This window comes from Sceloporus occidentalis, unplaced genomic scaffold (assembly GCF_023333645.1).
Source record: "Sceloporus occidentalis isolate IW3139 unplaced genomic scaffold, rSceOcc1.0.p SCAF_58, whole genome shotgun sequence".
Lineage (NCBI taxonomy): Eukaryota > Metazoa > Chordata > Lepidosauria > Squamata > Phrynosomatidae > Sceloporus > Sceloporus occidentalis.
Window position 1 is genome coordinate 1018047 of NW_028317038.1, and position 25530 is coordinate 1043576.

Below are 25530 nucleotides of genomic sequence, written 5' to 3' on the forward strand. Positions count from 1 at the left end.
GCGAGTGAACAGAAGAAAAATCTAAATCAGTTTTCTGGTGTGACCTCCCTTTGCCTTCAAAACAGCATCAATTCTTCTAGGTACACTTGCACACAGTTTTTTAAGGAACTTGGCAGGTAGATTGTTCAAAACATCTTGAAGAACTAACCAGCTATGTGGGAGCCATACCATCACTTCCAGGACTCCTTGTTCCTCTTTACACTGAAGATAGTTCTTAATGACTTTGGCTGTATATTTGGGGCAGTTGTCATGCTGCAGAATACATTTGGGGCCAATCAGATTCCTCCCCGATTGTATTGCGTGACGGATAAGTATCTGCCTGCATTTCTCAGCATTAAGGGGACCGTTAATTCTGACTAAATCCCCAACTCCATTTGCAGAAATGCAGCCCCGAACAGTCAAGGAATCACCACCATGTTTAACTGTTACCAGCCCTTCGGTGAACAAGCTGTCTTCTGCTACTGCCAAAAAATTTGACTCATCAATCCAGAGTATTTGCTGCCTTTGCCTTGTTTCCATGTCAGAGGTATGGCATTTTGGCTGCAAGTCATCCATGAAGACCACTTCTGACCAGACTCCTCCGAACAGTAGATGAGTGTACCAGGATCCCACTGTTTTCTGCCAGTTCTTAGCTGGTGGCCTGCTGGACTGAAAATTGCAAAGGGAAGTAAGCATGATGTGTCTTTCATCTGCTCCACTAGGTTTCCTTGGCTGACAACTGCATCTACATTGCCCGTTTGTGCTTTTTCAAAAGAGCTTGGACAGAACATCTGGAAACCTCTGTCTGCCTTCAAATTGGGAGAAACCTTGATACAGTATAACTACCATATGCCTTGTTGCTGTGCTCAGCCTTGCCGTGGTTTATGACTTTTAACATTATACTATCTTCAGCAATCTGACCTTGTTGAGTTTGGCTGTTCTTCGTCCAGTTTTATTCCTTCTACACGGCTATTTCCGTTTATGGTTGTGTTTCAACCTATGTATTAAATTGATGATCATTAGCACCCATTTGGTATAATTGCTTAATTATGCACCAATCTATATGCCTACAAAATGCCTGAATTGTGCAAGTGTACCTTGGGTAGTCACGCCAAATATTTGATTTCTTTTAGATTTTTCTTCTGTTCACATACTTTGCATTTTTTAAACAATAAAAGTTAAACCATTAATGTCTATTTTGGAAAGAATTTCAATAATTTACAGCATTTTTCATACCTGCCTAAAACCATCTAGAAGTGGTTGCATCACCATGGCAACCAACACAATGGTCAAGTCAGCAACAAAAAGACCACTTACCAAACCCTACAAACCCCAAATGTGGCTTGTAAGGTGATATTTAAAAGTTGTATGAGAATATAAGGTATATGTCTGCAGGAATTAGGTAACATGCATTGAATAATTGTATAATAATTTTAGTTCACCACATTTCATTATTTCGATATTCGGAATTTTCTTAATTGTGTAAATATACATGCAGAAGAAACTAAGAATGAAATTAAGTGAATGATAAATGATAGCTACTGATATGATCTCTGCCAGACATTGCTTTGCAGACATCAAAATATGACTTTACTTTGTACCCTTTCATATAATTCTTAATTGGTGGGTAGCTGGGGTGCTGCTTAGCCAAGATACATCACTGTATGTGTGTGTATATATATGATAAGTCTCAGAAACAGTAATATTGTAGTAAACTGTGACATTTATTTGCAAAAACAAATTATAAAAATAAAGCCTAGCTCCAAGCCTTGCCCTTTCTTCACGGCCTCTCCTTGCCATCTTCAGTCTCCTTGATTGTGAGGCTCCAGGGAGTTTCAATGATGACATATACATATCATATCATATATGATGACATATACATATCATATATGATGACATATACATGATTTTGTACAACTCCTGTGTACAAAACCCAAACATATCATCTCCCATATTTATATGACCAATAGTAACTGTGGCATGCAGCAGATTTGTATCTCCCTTTTGTAAATATGCATATATTAGTACATAACATTTAATAAATACTGCATTAATATTTTGCATGTGAAATAAAACAAGATATTCTGTAATCCTAATTTACCCAGCTGCTTTTTAACTCACCTGCTTATGGTCAGTCTGCAGAGGTACCCAGGAGTCCCTGTCTCTCCAGTGTCCTGTACAGTTAGTGGGCTGTGGGATATGCCCCCTACAGATTAGTGTCTTTTTTTCTCTATATGGTAAGGTGGGTTCTGTTGTTGACATGTTCAACAAACTATAAAAAAAAAAAAGTCTAGAAAGGATCCATCTATGATGTAAATGCAGCCTTTACCCCAGACACTCTAATTGTATGTAGAATTGCAAGTAAAAGATGTGAAAAGACTTCAGGAAGTTGCACAAAATCCTGAAATTAAAGTAGCTCAGGGCGCAGTTGCCCTCCTTGTCAGCTCTCTCTTGTTCTGTAAGTTAAAATGAGGTGCTGAAACAGTAGTGTTCAGCTACTAACTTTCTGTGGCTCTTTGTAAAACTATATATATGGATTACTTGGTATAGAAACATTTAGCATCCTCTCAATAAAGCTTCACTGGCTTACTGGAGGGAAGCCGGCTGCTACTTAGCACATGATAAAATTACTGCTCTGCTTTGTGTTTGCAACGTAGTAAAGATGGTCCTCTTCTTGGATGCTTTTAGAAAAGAAAATCGTTTCCTCTGTCATCACACACACACACACATTTAAAATGTGCAAATATTGCAATTGATATGGAGATGCCTGAATAAAAATGTGTTGTAATTGTCATATACTACAAATCTACAAATGCCTCAAAGTATTAATTTTTTAATTTAATTACTATTTAAACTATCTCACTTTTTATTGTTTTTTTATGTTAGACAAGTCAATGAATGTTTTTACCTGTTTATTTCAAACTTGATATTTTTGTGAAATTGTTATGAAATTGAAATGACTTATGTTTACATAATACTCAGTTCTATGTAAAAAGTGGTATAGAGATCCAGATATATAACATTACATGACAATTATTTATATAGCGCCAGCAGTTTCCGTAGCGCTGTTACAGTGGGATAATTTAAAGTCACACACAATGACAAACTGGTGCAAAAGGAGAAGAGGGCCCAGCTCTTGCAGGCTTATAATCTAGTCTGTGGTTGATGGGGAAGTGAAACAATAGGAGAGGTTGTTGATCGTTCGGATGGCGTGATTAGGATGATGGCTGAGAGTGTTAGGAGGAAAGGATGTACACTTCCCAAAAAAGGTGGGTTTTCAGAAAGCTTTTGAAAGTTGCGTACGAGGGAGTACCTGTCGAAACGATGAACGGAATTCCACAGAAGGGGTACGGCACGGGTGAAATCCTGAAATCCAGAAACATTGTTTATGTGTGAATTTAACACATCGGTATGCCTGGCATTCTTCAATAGCTGTGATTTTCTTTCTAATAAAAAGAGGTTCTGGTGGTGCTGAGAATACCAATATCACGATGAATTCTGGGATCCTTGGATTGCTGCCTGCAAGTTATACTAAATGTTTTCCTTCTTTCTTAATACTGCTTCTAACATAATTATATTTTTGAAAAAGCATCTGTAAGTCTTCACGTTTTTGAATTGTTAGTTAAAAACAAACTTCATGTACATTTTCTGTAAGGCAAACCAATGCACTTAACAACAGAGAAACCCCAGGTTACCATATGGTCCCTAGCTGCAAATGCATACAATTTAACAGGAATGGCCAGTTTAGAATCGTTTTTCACTGTTAATATGCATTTTATTCTTCTGCTCCCATGCTGCTGATTGCTGTCGGAGAGTGGCATCAGAGAGGGTGCCAGCAATGCTAAAAATGCTTACCTCTCAGTTTTAGCTTGTTGTTGAGCACATAGCAAGTGAAGCCATCTTGACGTCCAGTGGTTATACCTCCCTTTCTTGAACTCTTCAGACCCACTCTGCTCCCTCCTCGCTTGTTGAGGGATTAAGTTGTGCCACCTTTTGACGCTGACCCTTCAGGATGGTTTGGCACAGTTGCAGCCTGAAGTACAAGGAGTTGTTTACAAAAGGGGCCATGGACTTTCGGTCTTTCTGTAGAAGCATTCAAGCAGGAAGGCCTTGCACAGTCTGTTTGGCACAGTAGCCGTGCTCAGCTGGCCTCCTGCCCTCCTGCTGGTAGTCGGGGCAAAGGATGTGCCAGATCTCAGATTGTAACAGAGCAGAAAGGCCGCCTGCAAATCTGCTTGTAGTTAGCATGAGGCCTTTTGGCAGAGACGGAAGGCTGACCCATCCAGTCGGCCCTTTTACCTTAATATTTTCCATCTGCTCTGCAATGACAGACCTGAGTTGAGGTTTGAGTTATGAGGAGTGTGATGGGAAACTGCTTTGAAACATTGTTCTAGGACTTGCAGTAAAAGACATTTCCCCTCTCGCTGCGGTGATTTAACCCTTGGGTTTTCTTTAGACAGAAACACAAGCAGCTTCACAGACTATCCATTTCCATGATACGTTGCAGTGATGTCCTGATGACACTTGGGCTTGGTTTTGCTTTGATGGACTTGCAGACACTACGTGTTGCTTCCAGAACATTATTCCTGCCTTCGCTTTTTGATTAGCTTGCAGTGATTTTGTCCCTAGATACTTCTAAACATTTTCCTGTGTATTACAGAAGTGGCAAGTTTTCTGTACTTTGAACAACTTCCAATAGTATTTTTTGTATATATATATTATAGTTATTTATAGTTTAGTTTTATGATGCCTTATTTTGCTAATATGTCACCATTAATATTATTCACATTATTAGTAATAACTCAATTATTGTAAATAGTGTTTGTAGTGATTACTATTTTTGCTTAACATGTTGTGTAGTGTAGTTTGACTTTCATAAAGTTATATCAATGGATATAAGAGTTATAAAATACATTGTACTCATTAAGAGAAGTTATTCGCTCAGTAACTCGGCGAGCTGTCTTTAGATCAATAAGAGATACTATTGTATTGACAGTAAAAACATTTTACCTCGGAATCAATAAAACACAAAAGGAAGAATGTTTTTGTTTTTTTACAAGCTTCTTTTCCAAACTCCAAAATGATGTGTCTAAAACACGCAATAACATTTCTTTCAAGTGAGACTCTTTGGAACCATACCAGCGATATATCCCATAATGCAATGCTTATGCCACGTGTATCACAGGTGATTAACGTTAGCCCACCGTGCTTGTAGTTCAGATGCTACTTAATATTTTGAGGTTATATATTTTTTTTTTTAATCTATGAAGAATGAAGATACAATACTTGAGTGCTCTCTGCATTCCACACATTGATGATCTAGGAGTTTTCCAGAGGCAGTGCTGGTACTGTATTGTAATTCACTTGTAATTCATATAGGAAGGCAACTTTTAGCTAATATTAAGCTTAGAAGTGCTTTTAACCTTGATTATTGTTCTGAGAATAATGCTTTATGATGAATCAGCTGTATCCCAGGTCTCTCAATATAATATTAGGACTGTGAGAATAAATGAATGTATTCTACACTAGTTTTCCTTGTGAACACCATAGATATATAGGTCTGTGAGGGTGTGCAAGAGCATATTGATCCATCTAGTCTGTCTTTTTTTAACCCCTTCACAATCAGGTTTTTTTTTTGTACTTTTGTACTATTTGGCATTGCCGCTATGTGTTACAATTATTCCCCTTTTCTGTGAATGGTGTACCCATATGGAGAGATAAAGTTGTGGTTTGATTCCATATTTAACATTTAATATGAGTAATTTAATTTATTAAGAAATAGAAAAATATTATTGTATGTAAATCCAAAGTAAATTAGTTAAGTTGACAGACAATAACACCAAAATGTAACAATTCAGGGAAAAGTACTGATTTTGGAAATATGTGTTATAGGCCATGTAACATAAGGTGTGCAATCCTGTTTCAAAACTATTGTTTTTTTACATTTAGTTTGCTTGGAAACTTAAAACTAAACAGTTGGGGGGCAGAGTGGCATATAGGGGGTATATGACATATCTGGTTGGCAGTGGCATATAGGGGCTATAAGGCATATCTGGGTGGCAGAGTAGCATATCTATAAATAAGGTGCATTATGAATTGAGGGGGGACCTTAACCCCTTCAAGACCGGGACGTACCTGGTACTTACTGGTCAAAGGTCACCGGCAGACCGGGACGTACCAGGTACGTCATTGATGATGCGCGATCCAGCGTCGCTATGAACGCTGGGATCGCGAGGGGCGGCTGCTACAGACCGCTGGGTGTCCCCAGTGATCTGTACCAGCCACTCCCCCTCAATTCCGTGCACGTGATCGCTTTGAAGCGAATCACCAGCACGGAATTTAAATATAAAAAAAAAAAAAGTCGGTCCTGAAGGGGTTGAAATGGCTATTGGTTTTCCAAATTTCTCTTTGTATATAACATGTCCTGTCAAAAACAGGACTAACTGCATAATAGATGCCAAAAATGTTAAAATACCATTCCACTGTTTAGTTTTTCTTTAAAAATACATTTTTCTTTAAAATAGCACCAAACTATAAGGGTGCAGCCTATAATCAGGCCAATACAGTGTGTGTGTGTGTATATATATATATATATATATATATATATATATATATAATTTACTCACAAAGTCCATTGCACACCATTCCAAATATTCCAAGCCTGGTGCTAGTAACCAGCAGTTTCCATACAAAGCACTCTCAAAGGATGGTCACCACTCCAGGTCTTCAAGGTAACAACTTCTCTTTATTCAAAGTCAAGTCGACGTTTCAGTCATTGCTGACTTTCATCAGGACATATATATATATATATATATATATATATATAATTATTAATCTACTTCGCTATGATACACCATAAAACAATCATAAATGAGAGGGGCCCCCAGAACTGGACAAAGTATTTTAAATGAGCTTTTACCATTGATCACTTCTGTTCAATCTAGCATTCTTCTTGCTTTTCCGTATGCTTTATTACATTATCTGCTCACCTTTAAATCTTTTTGAGATAATCCACCTGCTTATACCTTTCTCCTGACCTTTGAGTTGATTCTGTGTTTTAAATTTATGATTTTATGCTTAGTCACAATAACCTTTAGGTCCCAAATCCTAGCTTCTAATTTTGTTTATTTTATTACTAAATTAACTTTGAGAATAGTTTGAGTAGAACCCCAACCGGTGTAAGCAGTGCAAGTGTTATCCCCTCCCCCCAAAAACAAAAATCGGCTCATTGCAGGATACAGCATCTTATTTATGGTAGCTAAAGTGGAAGGAAAAAAGCCCAGGTGTTAATGGTGTTCTAGAATCTGCCACAAAAGATGATGAATAGCAGTCTGGTAACAATGGTCTAAGATTACCATACAATACATGCTGTCTGTATTATTTCTGAAGTCAGGAAGGTGAGGGCCTCTTGTCAGAGCCAGTGATTGCAGTATCAGACTTTCCCATTTATTCTTGCACTTGTTAGTCTGTATTTCACATATGTGAACGTAAAGCTTTTTGTCACTTGTTTTTAATGGAAATCTCATAATAAGGGGCTCTTAACAATTCATTATTTAAGAGGGCTGAGCTACCAAGTAGGAGCTCTGCGGGCCTCGTATTGATGCACTCAGAATGACAGCATTTCTTTGCTCTCAAGCAAACAGCTTTTCTTGATCCTTTATTTCACTAATGCTGAAAATGATGCCACATAATGTTCCAGCAAGAGAACTTTTACTAGTAAATTACTTATTTTATAGATTTTTGGTCTGCTCTAAAGCTGAATGTTTTTCATGTGACCCCACTCTTAGCTCCCATTAGATCTAATGTAGGGAGTCTGCCTACTGCAAACCATACAGGAGGTGAGACATTATGTTGTTTAATCCATCTTTTTGTTGATGTTGAAATGTAGCGTTACAGGGAATGGACAGCTATCAATACAGCTCCTGTGCATTAAACCTTTAGGTTTATATGACATTTAATTTTTGTGTGCAGTGTACATATGCCAAACTCGCAGCGTATTCTCATAGTAGAGATCATATACTGAGACTATTAGTATTAATCACTTGCAGTTACATGTTAGTAACTATATAAACTAATCATTTAGTGTACCCAATATCTGAGTCATATAACTGAGTATGTCACTGGAACATACTCATTATTATTTCTCAGAGCGTAGAATCTTATTAACTGTGTCATATTTGTATTGCTATTATTTTTTCAGGAAATTCTTTAAATTCTACAATACATTACAGACCAGTAGGGCAAATACTCTATAAATAAATATATACACTGTAAAGAAAAAAGTATTTGGACATACCTTTTAGTTATTGAATTCAGGTGTTTCAATCAGACCCATTGCCACAGGTGTGTAAAATCAAGCACTGAGCCATGTAGTCTGCCTTTACAAACATTTGTGACAAAAATAGGTTGTTCTGAAGATCTCAGTGAATGCAAGCTTGGTACTATGATAGGATACTGCCTTCTAGATATTTCATCCCTGCTAGATATACCACGGTCAACTGTAAGTGGTATTATTGGAAAGTAGAAGTGCTTAGGAACAGCAGTGAAGAAGCGGAAGACCACATAAGGTTGCAGAGCAGGGTCACAGAGTGCTGAGGCGCATGGTGCGTAAAAGTTACTATCTCTCTGATCATTCTGTAGCTGAAGAGTTCCAAACTTCTACTGGCATTAATATCAGGCACAAACACTGTGCGACGGGAGCTTCATGGAATGGGTTTCCATGGCTGAGCAGCTGCATGCAAGCCTCACATCTCTAATTGTCTGGGTTTGGCGGATGCCAGGAGAACATTACCTGCCTAACTGCATTGTGCCAACTGTAAATGTTGGTGGAGGAGGGATAATGGTATGTTTTTTTGGGGGGTTGGGCCCCTTACTTCCATTGAAGGGAAAGCCTAATGCTCAACCATACAAAGACATTTTGGACAATGCTATGCTTCCAACTTTGTGGGATCGGTTTGGGGAAGGCCCTATTCTATTCCAACATGACTGTGCCCTAATGCACAAAGCAAGGTCCATAAAGACATCAACCACAATCAAACACCTTTGGGATGAACTAGAACGAAGATTGCTAGCCAAGCCTCATAAATACTCTACTGGATGAATGGGCAAAAACCTGTGGCAATGGGTCTGATTGAAACTCCTGAATTCAATAATTAAGAGATGTGTCACTAAATGAAAAATCTGTATTATTGTTATTACATGACATGCTAGAGCAATAGGCACTGCACCTTTAATCACAGTCACTGATATTCTTTGCAGTGGAAATATAGTGCCTGCCGTAATCAGTCAGATGTGATTTGCAAAGCTGTTATATTTCTTATACGAGAAATATTGCCTACATGTAAGTTATTAGGGAATAACAAGGTGAAGGTGGGTACATGATATATTGTGCAGAGGGATCATAGTAAGATATGTACGGAGTTGGAGTGGGTGAAGTCATATTCAGAGAAGCACAGACTACTGGAACTACAACATGTAGGATGTGTTGTAGAATATAATGCAGCCTTAATATAGATATTAATACACACCTATATTGTATATTGCATATGTTTATAATGTACAAACTTTTTTTGTCTCAAAATACAGCAATGGGTGAATGAATGAGTTAAAATATTTTTTTGTAAAATATCTTTACACAAATTTCTACCACAAACCTTGACAAAGGCTGGTGGTAGAATGAAGTCATGGACAGTGTTACAATACAACCATATGAAATACCCGGGAGTTTCTAGTTTAAAAAAAAAAGGGTCTAAGGGAACAAATTGAATTAGCCCTCAAAAATATCCCAAATAGGACATGAGTACTATATTACCAGATTTGGAAAAAATTTTTTGAAATAGCAATACACTTACACAATACACAAGCTTATTGCCATATAAATTGGGGAAAAAACATAAAACATTGTGAATTTCTAAATTTAGGACAAATTTTAGAATTTATGTAGCAGATTTTTCTATTGGCTTTTGTATATGAGTAAAACATTTCTCAAATAGAAGTCTGAATGTATTTGTTTTTTACATTTTTCACCGTAAATATTTTTATAGTAAGTTAGATAATATTATGAAAATAATAGTATCTAAAGACAGCCCTTCTTGTCTTCTAAAAAAAAATGTATGATATGCGTGGGTACGTTAAATGAGAGAAAAGAAAAATACAGCTAAACGCAGTCACAGAAAAAAAGAAATTTCTAAGTGACCCCATAATTTATTTATATTATTATACATATTATTTTAATAAGGAATGAGTTGGATTACATCTATACATGAAATGTCTTCCTTTTTGTAAGTGAATGTAGGCTTAGTTGACTGCTAAGATGGTAGGAATTCTAATTAAAATGTTTAACTGTATGTGACATTGAAAGTGCCATTTTGTTAACCTTGTGTGCCCACCTATTGTAGTAATTACCCTGTATAAAGTACACGTTGCATATATACATAGCAGTATGTATTTTTTTGTTTTGCATACTACATACTATTTTGGATTTATATCCTTTTATGTATAATGCACCTTTTACTCTGTATTTTCTTAGGTTTTGGAAAGCTAAAATGTAGCATTTTGTATGCATAATAGTTATCTGGATTATTCTAGATCACATATAGAACACAGTTAACTCAAGCACTTCAACTTTTGTGAAACATCAAATCCTATAATCCTCATCCATCCTACTGCCAGCTATAATGTGTCCTAGCACAATAAATTATTATTCAAATTTAACCTAATAGAATGCCTGCCACCTATGCCAATTACAGAAGCAAATTCTAATAATAATTGTTATAATAAATGTAATAACTGAAACACTTAAAGTAGCCTTGTGAACTACCATAAATGCCTTTTATTCATGTATAATATATGAAAATAATGGTTTACTGTTATAATTTAATTATCCATTATAGGTGGATTAAAGAAATATTTTAATATGCGCCTTTTATCTCAATGTTTTCATGTTGCTTGGGCACATCACGTATTACAGTAACAAGGGTGTACCCTATACATGTCTTGAACAACCTAGTATATTCAGGTTAAAATAAAGGCAGTTTCCAAATAAGCTTAACAAGAGGCCTTTAAATAGCAAGACATATAAACTGCCAGCACTGAAATCTATGCATGATTAAAACATTTTATATTTTATTTTTATTTATTTTTCCCCTTTGGTACTAAAAAAAATTGCTCCCTTTCTATCTCCTATAGCGATGCCTTTTTATACATCTCCTCCCTTCTGAGCGCAGTTAAATAGCTGCCGGGGAAGGATTCTTTTAAAAGCCTTTTTTGCAATCTTTTAAGGAAATTAAGCAGGCATTGAAGAGCATGTGGTGTTTGAATGCTGCACAGTGAGTGAGATATGGGGGTGTGGAAATGTCAGCAGCTGGTTATGGATGCAGAACGCTTCTGATTGAACCTTTAACACATCCATTGCCAGTCTGTCTGCAGTGCTTTGTGATTAAGAGGTTAAAACAATCACCGGTGCTTGTTATATTCTAAACACAAGAAGAACGTTCATAGCTTGCATTTCTTTTGATCAGGATTTCCTAAATATATTCAAGAGGGATTCAAAACCATTTGTGTCTTGAAAGTTGGTGTGTGCTAGGGTCTGATTTAAACAAGAGGTAGTGTGACTGGCATTCACACCAATGCTTGACCACAATACTTACACTGCATTTACCCTTTCCCTTGCTATATGAACTAGCAATTATGTATTATTGCAAATTCACAATTAAGGAATTTCCCTATTTATGCATTGGTATTCACAGCAAACACTGCTGAAATTACCTCTATTAATAAACATCTATCTATTATAACAAACCCACAGTTTTTCACATGCACCTTGCATCTGTTTTTAAACTAAGTATATGCCCATGATTTTAGCTTCAGGCTGTTAATAACAATAAATATTAATGCGGTTAACTATAAAAGTAGAGTTAGACTATTTCCAAAAATACAAATTGTATTAAACATCACTGAAAGTTTTTAAATGCCACCCAAGACTGATATTGTAAGTTCCTTCAGGAACAGGGTCCCTCATTCCTCTTGTGTCTGTATGTCAATTGTTGTATTGTACCTGACATTATCTGTAACCTTTCTACCTTGTACAGCGCTGCGGAATCTGTCGGCGCTTTAGAAATAAAGAATAATAATAATATACAAACACCCTTACTTTTTAGTTGACAGACAAACTTTATGATAGGGTCCCACATGAGATGTACTGTAATGCTAGAGGCAGCATTGTTTCTTGCCTAAACACACATTTAGCTTTTGAGTTTTTTCTGCTGTTAACTAGAAAAGAACTCATTCTAATTCAGTGGCACCAGAAACAAAGTATACATAATGTACAGTGAGTGTGAACAGTGAGGTGATATGTTTAGTATTGGGGACTTCAATGCTCCAGTGTAGCCCCACCAACAACCTTTTATCGCTTACCTGTAGAAGAAGCTATATGGTCAGCGCTGCAGCACAACGCCCTCTGCGGGCCCGGGTTTTGTGCCACAATAACACAGCATAGAACTGAAACTTGATGTAGAAACAAAAGGGAGTTAGATGACGTGCAGTTTTTCTGAATATTTTGATTGAATATATGTAATCAGAAGAAATATTTGAAATGTCTAAGAGCCCAGCTGAGAGAAGTGCTAAACAACAAAAGAATGTTTTGATAATAATAGTAGTTTAATGAGACGTGCATACGTAATGACTTTAAGGTTTTGGGGCATATTCTCTGAATGTTATCCGTAATTTTGATTTTTATGATAGATCTCCGTTTCAAGTCTTTGTAGTGAACACTGAGTATTACTTTTTATTTTGTATTAAAATAGTTTCTCCTTAAAAAAATTTTTTGCCTTGTAATGGCAAATTTTTTTCCACTGCCATATATCGCATATATAATACAACATTCATAAAACAATTTAGCAGAACTCAAAAACATATTTTACATTTACATAAAGGCAATTAAAATGAATCTAAACAACGTATTGTGCACTTCAGAGATACCAGTGAGTTCAATAAAAAGAACATGTATACAGGAGTGCTACTTATTCTCTATTACCTTACAACACATTATAAAAGTTCATTGGCAAGAAACTTATGCAGGATGTTAAATGGAAAATCATTGGTGGTACAAAATCCGAACTATGTTGTCTTGTGCAATTAGTAACATAAATTATTAAATCAAAACATGTTCAATAGTGTTTTTGGGTCATATTATCCGCACATTTTCTTTATTCTGTTGCTGATGACAAGGAAATAGATACAGGGTTGTGTCCATGAACCAGTGATACACCTTGGTACAGCGATGGTCGTGGCACCCGGCATTTATCTGTCAAGGTTTTTGCATCTGGTAGAAATCTCTCTTACTTTTTTTTACTGTCCAAGGTAGGCAGTTTTGTATATTTTATAGTTAAGGTTTAGCAGGAATAGGTAATGACCCTTCAAAGGCCAAAGTATTTTGTGTAGTTTGAGAAAGCTTAAGAACAATAGATAAACATTTAATACTATAAATAAGGAACAAAATGCAGAAGCAATCTTTTTTTTTTTTTTTTTTAAGACCTCTGCTCTGTTCCTCGCAAACTGTTAACATTCTTCACACTGGTCCTCTTAACCTGATTGCATATTCAGGATTTTGTCTCCCCACAGAACATACCTGTTAATGAAGGTTAACACACTTTACATACTTTGTAAAACTGTGCTGAGTGTTTAATTATACACTTATTTGGTAGCTGTTAAAATCTCTCAATCATAACCTGACATAAAAAAACAATACGGGGAATTTCTTACATACACCGATCAGCCATAACATCATGACCACTTGCCCAATATTGTGTAGTTCCTTTTTTTTTTTTGCCAAAACAGCCCTGACTTGTCGAGGCATGGACTCCACTAGACCTCTGAAGGTGTGCTGTGGTATCTGGCACCAAAAGGTTAGCAGCAGATCCTTTAAGTTTTGTAAAATGCGAGGTGGGGCCTCCATGGATGCATCCTGGTACCATGTGTTCTTCAGGTGAGAGAAGCACACGTACCCGACCATCCAAGTGATGTTAAAAAAAACATTATTCATCAAACCAGACCACCTTCTTCCATTGGTCTGAGGTCCAGTTCTTATGCTCACTTGCCCATTATAGGTGCTGTCGGCAGTGGACCGGGGTCAGCATGGGCAACAAACTACAATGCACTGTGTGTTCTGACACCTTTTTTTTATTAGAACCAGCATTAACTTTTTCAGCAATTTGAGCTACATGAGCTCGTCTGCTGGATCTGACCACTCAGGTTGCACAATGAGCGTTGGCCGCCCATGACCCTGTTGCCGATTCACCGCTTTTACTTCCTTGGACCACTTTTTATAGGTACTGAACGCTGCAGACCGCACAAGAGCTGCTGTTTTGGAAATGGTCTGACCCATCACAATTTGATGATCCTTACTCTTGCCCATTTTTCCTGCATCTAACACATTAACTTTGTGGACAAATGTTTTGCTGCCTAATATATCCCACCCACTGACAGGCGCCATGATAACAAGATTATCCGTGTTCTTCACTTCACCTGTCAGTGCTCCTAATGTTATGGCTGATCGGCGTATGTACACCAAGTATTCTGTTGTTCAACTGGGTCCAAAGACTTCAGTATTTATCTGTTGCCAGGCCATTTTTAAGCAAACAAAATAATGTTGCTTTGTGTTAAAAATGTGTCTTTTTCTTCGCAACATTTGCTTATTCTGTCAGGATGGGCAAGAGTTTCTGCATTCTACTTCTTTTACTAATGTATGCAAAAGTTCATATTTTGTATCCTAGATTTACTAAATTAAAAACGAATGCTAAATTTAATGTTATGCATTCATCCCAGAGACGTCTGAAGCTCCAGTTAAAGCATATTGTAAATAAAATATTGCAACAACATGCCCGTATGTCTTCACTTCATATTTCCTTTCTTCTGAGCATCTGTTCCCATTAACAAAAGAAATTGAGATTTTGACAGCCGATAAGAAACTTTTGGCCCATGGAGTCTGCCCATTCTTCTGTCATAAAAAGCCATATTTGCTCATTGGCACCATTCTATTTTAGAACAAGCCATTGTCTGTCCTAGGTACATTTCAATTCTACTGTTGCAGCTACAACAAACAAGTGAATTCAGTCATTAAAATAGATTCTGTATCAACAATATACATTCCATTTAAAGCACCTTAAATAGTGTTTAGGTGTAATATTATGCACACATTTTCTTTATTCTGTTCATTAAGACAAGTAAATAGCTACAAGTTTGTGTCCATGAACCCAAACACACCTTGGTACGGCGATGGCCATGACACCCCGGCATTCTTCTTTCAAGGTCTTTACATCTGGAAGTCACTCTTAACTTTTCTTTTTTTGCAAGATCTTGCAGGAGTGGCTTCTGTGCCCATCTCTTTTGCATACCTGACCTTGAGTGCTTGGTACGGCAGAGATAGCCACAGTGATTTACTACAGCATACATCATATCCTCAGTCTAATGAGCTTTTTAAAAAATATATCAAAAGGGCTTCTAATGGTGGATCTCAGCATTTCAAAGGAAAAAATATCTATTTATTATAAAGCTCCCCAATTCATTAGGATTCCTTCATAACTAGAAATGAAACATCTGCTCTCAGTAGCAATCAGGTTTGGCATATTTTATGCCCTGTTCTTACCCCCTACATCCTTAGCCTTCAGTACCAATGAAGGTAGCTGACTCGTTAGCAAGCTAAGTTTTAATTAGAGTGTAGGCATGTGATGCCTGTTTTATAATGCGTATAACTAGCTGAACTGTGGCAAAGTGGTGGCCCGTGTTTACCAAATAGTGCTTATGCGGGTAATAGATCATGATATATGTTACTGGATAATTACATAAACTGTATGGAACAACTATCCTATATCCTATAGCGGAGAACGCGTTAAAATGCTCCAACTTACTGTGGTTACATAAAGTACTAGCTTGACCTGCGGGTCTTATGTGGGAAATGTTCCATAAATTACTATTCTCAAAAAATAATTTCAGTATGAAAACACAGATATTTTCAACAGCTACCTACATTTTATTATGTGAGACAGCTACTAGTGTTCCAATATGCGGTACAAATATCAACAATGTGTAAATGAATGCATTCTAATGAGATCCCAAATACTTAAACTACGTTTTGTTCACATAATTATGTTATTGATCTTATTGACATGCTCAGCTTATGTTCTTGAAAGCCAAACCACCTCACCCAAAACCTATGAATATGTACAGTATGTGTTAATATATATATTATATATATGTGTGTGTGTGTGTATATATATATATATATATATATATATATATATATATATATATATATTTATTCATATACACACGCAAGGTAGATCAGTGGTCTCCAACTCAATTGGCATGGTATGGCAGAGGCAGAATCAGTGAATGCTTGACAGATGTGTAATAATGAAATGCCTGGTTAAGCAGGGTAAGTGTTGCGTCTCTTTAAACATTTCCAGATTTGTTGAGAATGTCAGCACTCAAAAGATATTGAGTGAACCCTGAACACTTTTTGTTATGCGAGTCCTGCAGAAGGCGATGTCAGTGGCGTACGAGTAGTATACTGGCACTGCCTCTCCGCCAAGCATATATATATCGTTATCGTCATCATCATCATCGGCTGTTGTTAGAGTGGATGCAGACCTCATCTGCATGTGTTCAATGTGTTAAGTTCTGTTCTTCCTGCTGCTGTTGAGAAGCAGCCAGTCAGACCTTGTCTTTGGTTTTCTTCCTGGCTGTTAACGTCGTGTGGTATCCAGTCCATGATTGGCTTACTTCATCTACTGTCACAAACAATGGTTTTTCAAGACAGTTTTAGAACACAAACAGTTTTCAAAACACACAGCTTCATACAATGAACAGAACCTTCAGTTATGCATAGCCTTAATTGTATGTGAAAAGACTTTTGACTCACAAACTGGACGACTTAATACCAATACCTTTAATCCAAATTAAAGTGCAGCTGCATCATCAAATGTCAGCAACAACAATATTCAGTTTGTCACAGAAAAAGGGCATCCAATAATAGGCTAAATCACCCCAAAGCCATTTTCTAAATGTTAGCTAAATTCTAGACAATAAAACAATTACAATCAATGGGAGGTTATCTGAATCACTTACAATTAGCTGATTATAAATACTGTTTCCCAATAATGCTGAAGAATTACACCAAAATATTGAAGAACAACGATATAAAAGGAAGACGTTTGTTTTGAAAATATATTCCATAACCACTGGTAATAGAACTATAATACAGCAATATTGTATTCCTTCCTACTAGATTGTAAGCTTTTGTGAACACGATCCTGGCATATGTGTCTTGTGCCATGTGGTATGTAGCGATTCAGAATGAGTTGGTGCTACATACATTCAAGACTTCAGGAATGTAGTATTTTTGTCATCAGTGGCTATATAGAAAATTATCTTTGAAACAACAGAAATCCTTCCACTGTATCCCAATTTCTATTTTATGGATGCACCAAAAATATATATATATTTTGACATTGCTGCAAATGCTAATGTTTAAATATAGTAGTGATTGTGTTATACAGTTGACAGTTGTCAGGTTTCTTTGCTTCCGCCAACAAACATTACTGCTCCGTTTAGTGATTTTTTTTTTTTGCTTATCCATTTAATTGTCTGCAGCTTCTGTGAAAAAGCGACTCTGTGAAAAATTAGTTTATTTATAAAATAGTGCTGCCAATAAAAGTTAAGCTGAAGCTTTTATTAAAGATAAATCGTTAGCTCCTGTATGTTTGTGTAATGACAGATTTTATATTTCTCATTACTGCTGCAATCTTTTACACTATTATAACATACTAAATCCTCAAGGTTTAAGTCTCGTTCAATTATTTCACTTAGAACAATAACACACAGCAAAACCGAGCCAGAAAAGCATATGGAATTATTTGGCGTTTCAGCTTGAAAGACTCATTCATTGACAAGCAGCTGGAAAAAAAGGCTGCTGACACATTTATGTCCTGTTTTTTTATTCTATGCTTTAATTCCCTCTTTGAAATAAAGTTTCCATCTTTGAGAGAGTCTAAATATTATTAAAAATATATAAAAATGCTGACAGCCCTGTTCAGAGGGAGAGTGAGGTATCATTGGTACACTCACCTCTATCAGGACAGCTATATAAATCACCTTCCAGGTCGGCTTGGTGCACACTTCCATCTGCATGCTGGCATGTGTTTGGGGTCTCTATGCCTAAGGACAAGTTATATTCTTATGCCTTTTCATTTTGGTGGGTTATGGTAGCGTTTCAGAGTTTTTATGTTGGTTTTAATGTACATATTGGAGTAAATCTCCAAGTCTCAGAGGGGCATGGCGAATGAGACGTAGAAGAGCCACACACTTCAGAGGCCATGCCTCAGAGAGTCAGAACATTAATAAGCTGAGAAACTGACAGCAAACACTTTCATATCCTCTACTTTAAGCGATATGTTGGCCCACAATGAGCACCAACTCCTGGTTAGCCGTGTTTGGCTGTGCTTTGGTTCATGATTTCCAATAAATGGTAGGACAAGAAGAGCATCCACCGAAATGAGAACTAAAATTGCTTATGAAACCTACCCATAGCTTGTGTTATATTTGAACGATTTGGTTACTGTTACTATTTGACGAGTTGAAACATTGAAATGTTATGAATTACTGAAAGGTTGTCAATTGAAGCCTCTCATTTGTACTTCTTTGGGTAAGTTTATCAGTTTTCCACCGTTGCCTTTGGGTATGTAGTAGTCCAGAAGATCCTGGTATATTTTGTTGTGTGCAGATGTGTCAGTTGCCTTTTTTTTACCTCTGTTTGTATTTACCAGTGTTTAAATTAGTATATTTCAACGTCAACTCCAACATTTGTGTGTGAAAAGTTGTGTGTTGATATTTGAGTTTCTATGCTTGTGTGGGTGTTAGTAATGAGGTGTGTGTTACCATTCCAGCGTCAAAGTGTTAATACTTGGCATTCGTAGGTTTCAGGGTTTTAATGAGCTTACGTGTGTTGCGTTCCTACATTTTCTTTGCGTTGTACATTATATCAGACTGTTCTGATCAGCTCTCTGAGTTGACATTTATGAGTTTGTCAAAATTAAAGGGAATGCAGCCGTCTTCTACTTGTCAGGGGTTCATGTAGATTGCTTATGCAATCCATGCCGCATGCTACCAGGGGTAAATGGGATACAGTTTAAATGTTTTTGGAGTCTTATGTGGCCATTTATGCCATGAAAATATCTTTCAGGTGTCTTAAACTGTCAATTTAATAACAGTTATGTTTGGGGATGGAGACATTGTACAACTAGCAGTTAAACACAAATGCCTGTGTGTCATTCCTAGAAACCCCACTCAATGGGTGGTCTGAGCCTCAATGCCTCTTCTTTAAGACACGATGTCCGCTTTGGCTACCATGCTGGATATTCACTCAAACTATTCTGTCACTCTGTATGATTTAGCATGTGCCATGTTGGCCCATTATGACACACCAACAGCTGCTTTATGTAGTCCTGTATTTTCTTTGTATAATTTTGTGTCCATTCCCTTCCAGTTTTAAGCTATATGTAGCTTTAATTGACAATCTAAATTACTTCTTTAAGTTTTTCTTGAGATACGGCTAGTGTTGTCATGATAGGAGTTGGCTGCAGCATATTGTACCATTATTAATAAACCAGTTAGACGAAGGTGAAGATGACTTCCTGCTTAGAATGGCTAGAAGTCAATTGGATGGACTAGGGTGTGAGTCCTAAATGGGTTGAATGGGGGAATAAAGTAAAGGAGTTTAGTTTAGACCACCTGACCCCGGAAACAAAACATTTGAATGCTTCGAACAAACAGAAAATGTATATTGTCAAAGAAAATAAATATATGGCTGTTTCATATTCTTTATGTCGGACTTATGGTAAAATACTTTGAAGAGCTTACAGGTAATGAATATGCCCTGTGGCCACTACTGGCTGAAATTCTTAGTCTCTGTGTTAGACGGTGGACACCTTCTTCCATGGCTGCTATCATTGGTTTCCCCTCTTCCCTATTTTTCTTCTTCTAAAAATCTGTATAGGCACAAAGCACATGTTTGGAGCAGTTCCAGGCCAAGTGAAGGATCATATGTAAAGAATTAACAGGCAGTCCTAAAAAAAAAACAACCCCTTTTACATATAGAAGTTGATAATTGGGTAGCACACTTGTTGCATCTACTTGACAAAAAGCCGTATATTGTACATGCATGTTCTTGAGGTATAACGTTTTTATTCTCACATTCCTGTAAGATAGAAACTACAAACAAATGTAATTATTTGTTTGTTTCATAGCTAGATTGATGTTTATGTTTAGATTGGTGTTTGTGCTACTACCATTTTGATTTTGCTCTTTTGCCACTTAAAAATATCTGTCACAAAAATCTCCTTAGCTTTCCTTTACAATGTTCTCCTGGACTACTTCCACTGGAAGGTCATTCCACATATCTACTACCCTTTCTGTCTTTTATGCAGTTTTTATTATTTTTTTGATTCTTTAACCGTAAAGGTGTAATTTTCCATTAGAAAGTCTGATTGCTATTACTAGGAGCCAAGCAGATCACAGTGTAAGGCGGGCTGCCGGGCTCCCTTGGCTGTTTACTTTTTGCTGGGATGATTTATGTTGCCCTGATCCTTTGAACTTCGACTGTCTTGAGCGGTCTTTAGCCTATTGCTTATTTTTTAATGTTTCTTGCACAGGGCACAGGGAGATTTGGCTCTGGCCATTCTCAGCATTCACTCCTTCCCTTCCTTTGCTTAACCTCTGACCTGTAAAAACAAGAGTTAATCAGAAGTTCTAAGGTAGCTAACAGGAAGGGGAAGTTTTTGGTTACAAATTAAATATATGCTAGTCATAAGCTATAAATTGCCCAGCGGGGCTACTAGCGGAGCGGCTAATGTTGGAAGAGGTACAGAGTGTTTTTGGTTTTAAAAACAGGCTCAAGGTCTGCTCGCCTTTTACTGAAAGTTCGTCATTCAGAAGTGATAAAACTTGCATACTTTTACAATGACATCGGCAGAGGAGTGCCCTGTCTGCAAAGCACTTATCTTTTTTGTAATTCACAGAATAACAACAGTTTCCAGGACTTCAACAGACCCTGTCATACGTAATTTAACATAAACTATAACTGGAGAACATTATAATGCTGATGTGTAATATTTTAGGTATATATGTGTATATAGATATATTATATACACGTACAGGATCCACAGATTACATGATTATTCAAATCAAGTTGGAGTAGTGATGACGTTAGACTATTATGTTTTGACCCACGTAAACTACTTTATAAGATATTTCCCCCATGAATGGGACACTGGCGTCCGGACACAGAATTTGGCTGCTGTTGACGTACGTACTGTTTTATTGTTTAAATGAAGTCAACTTGCAGGGTGCAATTGGAGATTGTAACTCACAGAAAAACCCAAGGAACGTCCACGTAACGATTTTGGAAGAAAATAACTGCAGAGCGTCTTACTGTAGGTTATTTGATTCAGGTTCTAGTTTTCTGCAGATATCTCATTTATCAGTACATAGATAAGAAAAAACATGGATTATAGGAAACAGCATGTTTTAAAACATACTTTACTTCAGCCTCGGGGTTTTTTTTTTGTATTTCTCGTTGAATATTCCACTTTAGTATATTTCTTAGCATAGACAATTCTGGTCATCGGGAGGTTAATGAGACGGCATTAAACCCAGTCCTTTCCTTACTGTTGGATGCGGTGCAAATTCTGGTATTGGGAACTTTGCCTGACGCACCTCAACAGTGCCATCATTAGACCTAACCTGAGCACTGCGCCGCACTCCCAACACTTGGCAGGCTGCGCGGAGACATGGAGTGTGCAATATATTCAGTGAATAGCCAGGATTAATGCTTCCCCGGATCCCAGCAACACATCTACACTGCATGTGGATTACATAAACTGCCCTCGACTATGCAGTGTGTGCTCCTCCATGCAAACACTAATGATGAAATGCCCCCTGGCCACTGATAGTATATTGCATCTATCTATCTATTTATCTATCTATCTATCTATCTATCTATCTATCTATCTATCTATTCAGCCATCCATTTATCCAGCCGTCTATAGTATGTGTCACGAGGCTTTACCAATACTTTTTATGTGATCTTGGTTATTTATGTAACCAATGTAAGATGTTTAAAAGAATATATTTTATTTATGCAAATAAATGTGCGCGGATATATAATACGTTGATAAGCAGGAGCAGGAGCTCATAGGAGCCAACGTTTTCACATTAAAGTAAACCTGACATTTCTGGCTAATGGTTAAGAAAAAAAACAGACAATTTTAAAACCATGGCCTGAATACGCTGAAACGAGACAAATCATTGCACTCATTTCAAACATAAAGCAGAACATATTAGAGCAGTGTAGAAAGAGCAAGATTATTAGTTGTTAAAAACAACAATGGGTTTAGATATAAAATAATTCAAACATCTTCTAAACTGAACCAAAAATGATTTTGGATTTGTTAATATAAAACATGACTAAAAGTTTATGGTAATGGTAAAGATAATAAAATGTAATTTTTTTCTCTAAAAAGATAGTCAGAGTTATGTAAACAAAAAAATTCAATTCTGGAACAGTGACAAGAGAGCCGTACCCCACTCCTTTTCAAAAGATAAACATAGCGGCCGTGTATCTGTCTTGGAAGGTTGGCAAGACTGAGGCACACTGATCTCCCTTCCTCTCTGGGTTTCTGGAAAGTTATGTCCCCTCTTAATCTTCATCAGAATATACAATATATACTGTATATAAGGTATATACGTTATATATGTATTCACATATATTTATATATATATATGATATAGAATTTGTTTTGGTTATATAATGTAATCTCCGTGTTCTGTTGATCTGTTGAATGTGTAGTTCTTACTAGTCACTTTAAACCGTTATGAAAATGATCTTTGCGTGAGAAAATTCAGCCTCTCCATTTGTTAAAAAATATAACTGTTTTAAATCTTAACGTTCAACGCGAAAAGAAATTCTCAGTTCCATGAATGTAAAATGTGAATAATGATTCAATAATAAGCAATAGGCTATAGAAGAATAGAGGACTTAAAAAAGTCCAAAACCTAGCGGAACAATTAAAATCTACTTTTGCCGACTGGAGAAATATGTTTGAAGACATTTTCCAGGCTCTGAGAAGTACTCGTTTTCTTTTCTGCACACTGGCCCTTGTTCTCTCACTTTTCTGCTAACTAGAAGGAGCTTCCACTGATAAGGGTCGTGTAATCCCTCTGTTTACAAAAAGGTCCTTAATCTCCCTCTCAGAGTTCTTTTTACAGGGAAGATTTCTCGGTGCTCTTTCAGTGGCTTCAATCCCGGGAAGTTTGTTTATAGGAAAAGGACCTTTCTGCAGCCTAATCCCCTCCGATTGTTTACACAGTCCCGCTACATCAACGTTGTTTAAACTGGTAATCGTTTTCCACTCTCGTAATATCCAGTGAGCGGCAGCTCCGACTGATTGAAATGTATTAGCAGAAGTGATAATGCTGTCATATAACATGAAAAGTTAAGTTGCTTATCAGTATATTTTGATAAGCTACTTAAATTTTACAGTAGTACTCGCAGGCTTTAGACATACATTAGTGCCGCTCACTCATCTGTCACGTAAATTACATCTCACTTCATTTATTACTGCAAGCTGCACAGTTACTAACCATGGGGGCATGGATCGCCTTACAGTTGGCAGAACAAAGTCCTATCATGTAAATGCTTTCAAACCTATCCGGCTCTATCAGAGAATCCACTCTTTGTACTTTGGATCGGTGAGTGAGTGAGTGGGGCCACAGGGCGCCTCTCTGGCTATTTCACACTTTGGGTGGATTCCATGTGAAAAAGTAACACTTTGTAATATGCAACATACTATGCGGAGAGAAAGCAGCAGAAAAAAGGTTTATTATTTTTGTGTGCTTTACATCTTAAATCTACATCAAAGGAAAAGTATCGTATTTTCTTACAAATAGATCTATGTACGCGGTTTACCAAAGGGGAAAATGTGTTGACTTTTTGCTATGCCACATAATTACTTAAAGCAGATGAAAGTGCTGTATTGTCATTTATTTTTGGTAGCTTTTTTGTATGTATTTAAAATTTACTCACATACGGTCTTCTAATTCTACCTATACCCCCCCCCTGTAAAGAAACCATGCCAGAAGATATTAATTGTTCATTTTAGAATGATTTCCTAAATGTTTCACATGGTACCACGCAGTGCAAGTCATTTTGCTTTCAGTTATATTATTCTCTTCCAAAGGATGAAACCGGGCTGTTGTTCAGTTGTGCTTTCCTTGTATGTTTAGTTAAATTTCACCGCTTTCGCATGTGATACCCTGGAAGCACGCTAAGGTTGTTCTCTGACAGCATGCATGTGAAGAATGTTGAGTGCTTTTCTAGATACCTATATTAACAGTAAGATTAATTGTTCTTCTGTCTGTCTGTTTGTCTCCAGCTACCTCCCATGGTTTGAAGTATTTTACAAACTCCTTAACATTTTGGCGGAATATTCCTCGAAGAGCCAGGTATTTCTGCAAGTTTTTTTTTTTTTTTATTTGCCTCTCCGTGACCTCACTAGGAGCTATGGGGCTCTTACAAAAAGATTTCTTTGTTGGGTACTAGTCCTCTTAAGGGTTAGTATTGTTCTAGAACTTGGTTTGTTAATACAGGATACCATGGACCAACAATAGCTGGCTGTGAAACTATGTTGCAGAAGATAATTAGAAAGCAATGTGTTTTATAAAAAAAACAGGGAAACTGGTTTGTTTTTGGTAGTATTAGAAGAACCCACATAAAAAAACTGTTTCCAAATATATATATATATATATATATAATACATATATAAAGAGGAGATACTTTGTATTTATTAATGTGAGCAAGATTTTATGAGCCATTAGCCTAGAATTAGCTCAGCATTCCGACCAACCCTTTGAGAGCTCTTGGCCCTGGCAGCGTTTTAGATTTCTTTAATTAACATGCAGTTAATCAGCCTACTTTGATTCAAATAATTCAGAACCTTAACTGATTAATTACATGTTAATTAAAATAATTGTAGAACTCTAGTAGTGGGCCCTCAGAGATCTGGTTGGACGGCTTTCTCCATGTCATATGTACTTTGTTACAACCAAAGTACTGTAAGCCAAAGAAATGCGATAATGTTTTTTTTTGTATTGACTTGCGCTACTTTTTCCCCGCACTATACTAGCTTTTACTCCTGTGTGACAGTATTTTAGCAGCGTACTTCATGTGAGCACGTGATACATAAACAGAATGATCTAATGAAACAAACTGAGAGCGTTGGGCTGTTTCATCGTTTCGGTAAAAGTAGTGAAGGTACAAGGTGTGAAAGTTTACAAGCTTGTGACAAAATCGTATAGGGCATGCTTTTAGTCCATTTGGGGCAGGGCAAGTACTTTGTCATTTGGTGAAACATGCATATTATTGATATGTTATCAATCCATACTGGTGGGACATAGTAACAAAATGTTTTGAAAATAATGTATGATTTATGATTAATTAAC

At 36.8% G+C, this 25530-nt stretch overlaps 1 protein-coding gene across 1 annotated transcript in view; it reads left to right on the plus strand.

Moving 5' to 3' along the window:
* The window catches only part of LOC149287606 (DENN domain-containing protein 1A-like), a gene marked incomplete at its 5' end in the record, with an annotated part of 204987 nt that overhangs the window by 11682 nt on the left and 167775 nt on the right, over window positions 1-25530 (plus strand). Inside the window, one exon of the mRNA XM_089492645.1 lies at window positions 24465-24534. Within this exon, the coding sequence (XP_089348771.1) occupies window positions 24465-24534 (70 nt within the window). The remainder of the gene's footprint in view (window positions 1-24464; window positions 24535-25530) is intronic.